Source organism: Neomonachus schauinslandi, chromosome 3, assembly GCF_002201575.2.
Source record: "Neomonachus schauinslandi chromosome 3, ASM220157v2, whole genome shotgun sequence".
NCBI classification, from domain to species: Eukaryota; Metazoa; Chordata; class Mammalia; order Carnivora; family Phocidae; genus Neomonachus; species Neomonachus schauinslandi.
The window spans coordinates 181,833,375-181,842,386 of NC_058405.1; the positions used below are offsets into that span (position 1 = coordinate 181,833,375).

At 36.2% G+C, this 9,012-nt stretch overlaps 1 protein-coding gene across 6 annotated transcripts in view; it reads left to right on the forward strand.

Annotated features, from left to right (window-relative positions):
- The window catches only part of AGFG1 (ArfGAP with FG repeats 1), a 73,657-nt gene extending 70,125 nt beyond the window's left edge, over positions 1 to 3,532 (forward strand). For 3 of the 6 annotated variants that reach the window (XM_021682959.1, XM_021682962.1, XM_044913438.1), the window contains 3 exons: positions 578 to 736; positions 1,939 to 2,024; positions 2,847 to 3,532. In XM_021682959.1, the coding sequence (XP_021538634.1) occupies positions 578 to 736; positions 1,939 to 2,024; positions 2,847 to 2,906 (305 nt within the window). In that variant the 3' untranslated portion in view covers positions 2,907 to 3,532. Of the gene's footprint in view, positions 1 to 577; positions 737 to 1,932; positions 2,025 to 2,846 lie in introns of all 6 variants that reach the window. The other 3 variants (XM_021682960.1, XM_021682961.1, XM_044913437.1) reach the window with 1 other exon arrangement.
- Positions 3,533 to 9,012: the final 5,480 nt, after the last annotated feature.

The following is a 9,012-nucleotide window of genomic DNA, read 5'->3' on the forward strand; positions in this document are numbered from 1 at the left end:
CCCCCCCCCCCCCCCCCCCCCCCCCGCCTTTTGGCCTTTGGTTACAAAGCTGTATAGGTTTTGAGAGGCCTGCTTCTAACTCTATTTCTCCTATAAGTCTCACTATCTTCAATGAACTATTTTTTAGAAGTTCTAAAATTTTTTTGTCAGGAACATACTTACTACGTTATAGCAGACAATTCAGTGGATAAACTTCAATTTTTGGCTATTTTACTGTATATAGCAAAACAAAACTAAAAGCAGAAATGTATATTAGTATACATGTGACTTGCATGATGATGGGCTTTAAATTTGACTGCTGTTTAGGCTTTTAATTACTTTGAGTTTTCTTGTGATTTCAAATGATAGCTTTATTAGTGTCATTCTGGTCATTGGGTTTCAGCAGAACAACATTTTATAGATTGTGTTACACTGTATAATGCTAAAACTTACTACTAACATTGTTAGCGTTTTGGAATTTAAAATGCCTTTGGTGTACAACTTAATGTTTTCAAGTGAAATCATTCTGTAGTGTGGCGTGAGGAGCAGAGCCTGCTCCTTTGTGTGTCAGTGATCAGCCCTTGCTTTTTCCTGTCAGCTGCGACCTTTGGCACCGCCTCCATGAGCATGCCCGCGGGCTTCGGGACTCCCGCTTCCTACAGTCTTCCCACCAGCTTCAGCGGCAGCTTCCAGCAGCCTGCCTTCCCAGCCCAAGCCGCTTTCCCTCAACAGACAGCTTTTTCTCAACAGCCCAATGGTAAGATCTAACACTTGGCTAGCTGTAAGTCCACTTCAGATACCCTTTATGTATCGTAATCTTGTATGTTTGGGCATAAAGGCTTGTCCAGAGAATGCTGTGGCACTGTCTGCTAAACGTTTACTACGGAAATATAAACGCCTTCCTTGATTTGGGCCTTAGAAAACTGAATGCTTTGGTAAGTTTTTGTGACCAGGTTATAGATTTAGGAGAAATCAGAGACTGTCTAAAGAATACCCCTTCTTAGAATCTCCTGTGTCTTGTCTTTTTTCTTTTTTTTTTTAAAAGATTTATTTAATTATTTTAGAGAGAGACAGAGCCTGTGCATGAGTTGGGGGAGGGGCAGAGGGAGAGACTCTTGAAGCGACTCTGCTAAGAGCGGAGCCCGAAGCGGTGCTCGATCTCAGACCCATGAGATTACAACCTGAGCTGTAATCAAGAGTCGGATACTTAACCGGCTGAGCCACCCAGGCCCCCCCCCAACTCTCTTTCTTATTAATTTCTCTTGTATGTTTTAATACGCCTCTTGATTTTAAAAGAAAACTTTGTAGACCTTGAGTGTTTTTGTTTTGCATCAGAAAGCTGTTGTGGATCTGCTGTTTTGTATAAGTTATTTATTTATGTTGGAGACTTAGACTAATTTTCCAAATAGGTAACTGTATTGTGGTCAGAGTTTGTTACTGGTTCTAGAGGTCAGGGATTTTTTTTTACCCATTAAGCTTATTTGGTAAAGTTTGAAAGTCCATAGATTTGAAGATTATTCTTAAATTATAATTGTGTATGTATTTTTTAGTGTCTGTGGTTAGATAAAAATTTGGAAATAAGGTCCATGGCAGAGCCATAATGATGAAATATTTCCTAACAAATACTGTGTTGTTCACATGAAGCCATTGTGTTTTACTCACAGTCCGTCTCAGATAGTCACAAGTCATCTATTAGTTCAGATGTCAGCAGCTTACATAGCTGAGACAAATCAGAAGTAACCATTTCTGAGAAGCTGTAGGAAAGCTCTGTTACGTGTGCCACAGGAAGTTTGTCTCTGGTATTTGAAAGAGCATGAGACCCAACAATTAAACATTGATATTTTACTATTGTTGCTCTGGTAGAAATTTCTCTGAAACTCCTTAGGAGGCTTTATAAGCATCAGATTGTCTCTGAAAGGTATGGGTTATAATTGGTGGTTCTGTTTTAACAAGGTGCAGGTTTTGCAGCATTTGGACAAACAAAGCCAGTGGTAACCCCTTTTGGTCAAGTTGCAGCTGCTGGAGTATCTAGTAATCCCTTTATGGTAAGTGAGTTGCAATTTTTTTTTTTTTTTTTTAAGGTTTTATTCATTTGCGACACAGATACAGAGAGAGACAGCATGAGTAGGGGGAGAGGCAGAGGGAAAGGGAGAGGCAGGCTCCCCGCCAGGCAGGGAGTCCGATGTGGGGCTCAATCCCAGGATGCTGGGATCATGACCTGAGCCAAAGGCAGACGCTTAACCATCTGAGCCACCCAGGCGCCCCAGTGAGATGCAATTTTAAGCACTTTATAAGTTGTGTGTTATTAGCAAATTGGGAAAAGCAAGATGTGACTCTCCTAGATACTGTTTGCTATTCTACTGATGTGACAGTATAAAATTTTACAGTGAGGCAGCCGTCACACATGATCCTTTTTTGACTTAGATGCACACATGCACACACACACACACATTAATCAGTTGCAAATCAAAGCATTGACAGTAAATAAGCTATTTTATAGCATGAAACTTTTCTGTATTCTTGTCAAAATAATGCTTTATGAAAAGCTATAGATTTAGTGAACTGTGTGAAAAGGGCTTGGAGTCAGAGATTTGGTTTGAATCGTAAATGCATTTTCTTAGATTGTGTTAGGAGAATTATATGAAATAATGGATATTAAAGGCCATAACACAGTTTCTGACACCTAATAGTTTTATTATATCAGTTGCTAATAACGATAATGAATAAATAGGATTGCTAATAATTACAAAATAATTTCTAATTTGAATAGTTTCGTTAAATAAGATTTAATCAAAGTTTAATCTTTTCATATTTTGACACATATACCACTCTTACTTGTCTATTCATTGTCTTATGTTTTCCTTTAGACTGGTGCACCAACAGGACAGTTTCCAACAGGAAGCTCATCAACCAATCCTTTCTTATAGCCTTATATAGACACTTTACTGGAATGAACTTTTACGTGGTCGCATTACATCTCTCCGCCTCTTGCACTGTTGTCTTGTTTCACTGATCTGAGCTTTAAACACAAGAGAAGTCTTTAAAAAGCCTGCATTGTGTATCAAACACCAGGTAATATGTGCAAAACAGAGGGCTCCAGTAACAACTTGTAACCTGTGAATTGGCAGAAAAAGGTAGCAGTATCATGTATATTAAAAATTGGCTAATATTAAGTTATTGCAGATGCCACATTCATTATGCTGCAGTACTGTACATATTTTTCTTAGAAATTAGCTGTTTGTGCATATCAGTATTTGTAACTTTAACACATTGTTCTGTGAGAAATGTTACTGGGGAAATAGATCAGCCACTTCTAAGGTGCTGTCATATATCTTGGAATGAACGACCTAAAATCATTTTAACCATTGCTACTGGAAAGTTACAAAGTCAAAATTGGAAGGTTTTATTCATTCTTGAATTTTCCTTTCTAAAGAGCTCTTCTATTTATACATACCTAAATTCTTTAAAAATGTAGAGGGATACCTGTCTGCATAATAAAGCTGATCATGTTTTGCTACAGTTTGCAGGTGAAAAAAATAAATATTAGAAAATATGCTATTGTTTTTGTGTTCTTGCTGCAATGCCTTTACCAAAGTGGCCTTAAAATATGAGTAGTGAATTGAGAACATCTTGAATTCTTAAATTAGAGTTTCAGAAGACTTCTAGTGACTAACTTTTATGTCTAAAAGAAAAAATTTTGTAAAAAAGGCCATGTAGAAAATTTATTAAAACTACTATGACTGCTATATTCAGGAATATGTCAGTGGTAAAGCATTTAAATGTAGCTTGTCAGATTCACCGTAATCCTTCTAATTTCTTTGCAACTTCTTAATTTTGTGAAAATTTGTATATATGAAGAATTTGCATGTATGTGTATTTACAAATTTTTTTAAGTATCTTGAATTCTCAGACTGCAGAAGTCCTATTTTAACTATTGATTTTTAAACAAAAATATTGTCTTTGAATGTATTGGAAGCAGACATGCATTAACTGTGACATGATTGCACCTCAGTTTTTTTTTTTCTTCCCCTTTGTTTGGACAAACTGATATTATTAAAATAGGACATTTATTTATGTTCATTTCTGGGGGAAACAAACTGGAACCCAGTGTTACCTTAAAGCTATAGAATACTTTGTTTTAAAAAGGCAATGATACTAATGTTTTAGTTTTATCTTTTTGTTAATAGATGAACTTGTTTAAATATTTATGTACAGTAATGCCTCATTCATCAAGATGTAATCTAGCGGTCTCATCAGTACAGAACACAACTGAGAAACTTGGAATAATTCTTTTTTAAATGCCTTTGAGCAACCCACATAAGTCACAAGGTCTCTATATGTTTGTTTTTATGTGAAATTTTGATTATTGGATTTCCCAGCCCTAGCATATTAGCAGTTCAGAAGTGACGGTTTGGAAGGAGATAGAAAAACCATGAAAACCTGTCAACCATTTAGTGTAAGGACAGCCAGGCCAGCCTAGAGGACATCACTGTATTAGATCATGTTCTGATAATAGTCTGGTACTATGACTCTGTGTCATCAAGAAAAGGTAAAATTACATATACGAATGTAATACGTGTTTGGAAAGTTTTATCTTAAAATGATTAAACATTATTTTAAAGTTTTGGTATTAAAAGAAGTGAACATCAGTTTCTTCAAACATTTTATTTGTGTTGAATACCTTTTCCAGTGGTGACTACATGAGTTTTTACACAATCTTAAAGTCTGTGTAGTGTTCCAGACTTGGTAAAGCCTTGCTGTCCCATTGCATCTCCAGCTCAGTGTGTGGCTTATCTTAACTATTTTGATGAGCAAGAAGACTGGGAAATCTCTGCCTCTTTTTGAACATTATGCCTCTTCTCTTAATATTGAATGAATGCTGCAGAGGTCTAGATGTGTGGGTTGAAATACCTTGAAATACTACAGTTTGGGGGTCTCTCTCCAGCCCTTTTCTCATGGAGGGAATGCTTAAGAAATGTCTTTGAATTTCTGTGTTTTAGATTGTACAATTCATATGTACAAAGTTATACTATATAATTGTAGGCCATTACCCAAATAACCTACCAGGCTTTCCATCTAAGAAATAAGTAAATTAAACCGTTGTTATTAAAATAATTTTAAAGACTTTTTTTTTTTTTTTCTGGGTAAATCTTGAACTTTGTAAGTAAATGAGAACTCTATTGACTTACCATAAATGAGTGCTTATAAAATCGAAATCCTTAGTTTAAAAAGTGATCCAGCTTTAATGTGGATTTAAATTCACTTCTGTTAGACTTTCATATTCAGATTTGCTTTTGGTTTTATATAGACCCATCAGAATTGTGTTGAGTACTGAAGAGGAGGACAAGGCTGAAGAACTCCAAATTTTCTGGCTTACTGGTTGAATCAGATCTTCTCTCCTGTCTTTGCTCTGGGAGGAGAATTTTCTTTTCTTTTAGAGTGGCAAACATTGTTGATACAGTTTAAAGGCATATTTTATTCTCATTTTTTGACAGTAGAGATTAGGCAATCACTTTCTTCCTTAAAATAATTCCTTTTGTAAATTTGAAGAAGCCTCTCAGTGCTTTACCTGTGCGTTGCCCTAGCCCCCAGCACACACCTTCTTTGGTACAGTTCCTGGAAGTTGGGAAAATGGAGAGAATGCTAACTGGCTGCTTTTGTATGGCAGCACTCACAGTTCTCAAACATTTCTTTTAAAAAAATTACTGAAGATACCCAAAGAGCTTTTGTTTATGTAGCTTGTATCTATCAGAAATTACTGTATTAGAAATTAATACTGAGATACTTAAAAAACGTGTTTATTCATTTAAATATAACAATAATAAACCCATTGCATGTTAACATAAATGCCATTTTTAAATAAAAACTAGTTGTCTTCCAAAAGCAGTTAATTAATGAGAAGAACATTGTTTTATGTTTTGCACATCTCTGTTGCACCTGGCCTGAGAAGCAGTGAGTTTCTCCTGCTCCCTTGGCGTCACAGTGATTTTTCTGTCACGTGGCATGCGGGCCCTGGGAAACTCCACTGTGTATTTGTGAACTCATGAGTGAGACAGACCTATAACATTTTAGTAGTAGTATGAAAATAGTTGTGACGCTTGGCTTTTGGGGACTCTCAGAGGTCCTCAGACCACACTTTGAAAACCACTGTGCTACACTTTAAATTTCTGTTTTCCAAAATAACAGTGTGTGGTTTTAGGGTAAACATAGTGCTCCTTGAACTTCCTGCTTGGTGGGAAAAGTGGAACGTTGAGTTGAAATGGCAAACATTTTTAATATTGTTTTCTGGATTTTCTATTTCTGTTTGAAATTGTTTTAATAATGATGACATTGGTGAATATGTCCTTCAAGGATGTTACCAGTTCTGATTCATGGTTATTGATGTTTATTTTGGAATCATTTACTATTCCGACCACTTTGAAATTGTGTCATCGTTTAATAGCTATCAAATAACTATTTTAAAAATGAAAAAAATGCTTTGCTGAAGAGTTCAAAATGAATAGTTTATTCTCTCTCATGTTTATAGTTAATAATTTTAGCTATAGTTAAAGGGTTTTTTTTAATGAAAAGTGGATTCCTCTAACAAAAAAATCACTACCCTCCAGGAAGTCCGCTATTACAATTTAAAGGAATGTGTTTACTTCTTTAGAAAGAGGTTTCCTATGGTTTTCCCACCAGTGGCTTTTTATACCTTGTTCATCTTTAAAGAGAGCACTTGCTGTTGCTTCTCATTTAAACAGAATGCTTCGAAATTCTTTTGAAGTGACTTTAAAAGATAGTTTACAATAATTAGTCACAACAAACTCTGGCTTTGTTACTGCTAATTGTTGGCATATTGTAAAATAGGCTTTTTTTGAGCTAATACTCCATTTCCATCCCCAGGCGGGCCCTGTGCCTTGCTTCTTGGGCTTCTTGGGCCTTCTTCGTCTGTGTGTTGTGCTCCTTCACTGAACTTGTGTTCACAATGACTCACCTCATCTTTGGTCTCCACCAACAGTCTCAGACTTCTATCAGAAAATTAATCTCTAGGAGACCGTTGTGAAGATACGTTTTTTAAAAAGTAACTTCAAAGTATGTGGTGGTATTATGGGGTGTGATTTATTAAGCCCTTTAAATGTAGGAGAAACTTGCTAAGTGCTTTTCATGTATTATACAGTCCTTAAAGTGGATGCATACTTTAAGGATGAAAGAAGGCAAGGCATAGGGAGGCTAAGCTAATGACAGAGCTTTTGCTCTGGAGAGCGAATATTTCATTGTTGGATTGAAGGCCTGTCACATTTATGTGTAAGTAGCCCTTTAAAAAAAGTCTTTTAAAATTCCAGGAGAGTTACTTTATATCCCGTATACCTAATAAAACTTAGTTATTTAATTTGAGTTCCATTCATAATTTGATGAAATCAGTACAGTTTATTCACTAGGCTTTTATTTAAACTTTACAAGTTAATTAATGGGGTAATTAGTGGACCTTGTTTTAAACTAAAGAAGCATCTGAAGTGGGGCGCCTGGGTGGCTCAGTCGTTAAGCGTCTGCCTTCGGCTCAGGTCGTGATCCCAGGGTCCTGGGATCGAGCCCCACATCAGGCTCCCTGCACCACGGGGAAGCCTGCTTCTCCCTCTCCTACTCCCCCTGCTTGTGTTCCCTCTCTCACTGTGTCTCTCTCTGTCAAATAATAAAATCTTTAAAAAAAAAAAAAAAAAAGAAGCATCTGAAGTGTTACAATGATCCCTATTTTGTGAGAAACATTCCATCTTTTATTGATACGGTTTGTGCCCTAGGTGGTTTTAAAATTTACTTTCTAAAGGATGCCATTATTAAAATTTGTGTTAAGTTAGCCTATTATATGAAATTCATCCTCATTAGTTAAATTTTCCTTTGTATATTTTAGAACATTATAATGTCATTAATTAAAATTTTGCATTGTATATTTGAACAAGTGAATATATGACCAAGATGTAATTCTTAGTGTTGTGCCGATGAGACTTTTTCTCTCACGAAAAAGTGCCCTGTTTGGTACTGCTTACTGATATATGTGGTGTAGATACCCTCACAATGGCTGATGTCACCTATCTGATGTCATTAAACTTGGAATTAGAAAGAGATGTGCACCAGGCTCCCAAGCCTTTGCAAGCCAACTCCAGTGCAGTGCTCACAATTCTACAACTTGTTCATTAAATTTATTGGTGACTGTATCCAATATTTGAAGAGCCTTTTGTTTATGTTGTTAATTCAGCAAGCATTTGGACACTAATTCACTTTAATAAGTGGACGGGGCATGGTGATACTTAATCTGGAAAGACTCAAGTATTGTGAACCCTGGTATTAAAAAGTCCAGTTATTGTGCTAATGATAAGGCTTGCACAGTCATGACATATACCCGGAATTCTGTCTGCAGTTTTTTGTTTGACCAGCACAGTGTTTTAAGAACTTGGATTTTTGAATAGTTTTAAAGCATGCACGCTTAAGGTGGCCACTGGCCTCCTACTCCCAATTTTCTTAGCCTCAAACATTCAAATGTATTTTAAGACCTTCGAGTTGGCAAATCCCGTGTCTGGGTAAGAGGGTTCTTATGAAACCTCATTGTTCTGATTTTGGAGTCCTGGAGGATTTGAATGTATGGTATTAATTTCCAGTGAAGACTTTTGCTAAGAATGTGTTTCTTTTCAAACTTTTGGCATCTGTATATTCTGTTTATTTTCTAGCCCTGCATAAGAATTCAACGTGTGTTAAAATATTATGTTTTTGGAATCTGTGCTTGTCCAACTCAAAGGGCTGTGGAGTTAAATGAAAAGAGAAATCTTGTGGCTCAGGCTCTTGTAAAAAGGAAAAGTGATCTTGGATAAAATATTTTAATTAGTGATTAAAATGCCCATTTAAGTTAATTTTGTCATTGGTTCTCTAGAATCTTGACTAGGTGTCATCCAAGTCACAGTTCAATCAATGAGGTTAAGATTTAAACTCTAAATTCTCAATATTTTCCCTTAATCTTGAGTGGAGAGAGGGAGAGGAAGCACACACCCAAAGAGCCTTCTAATT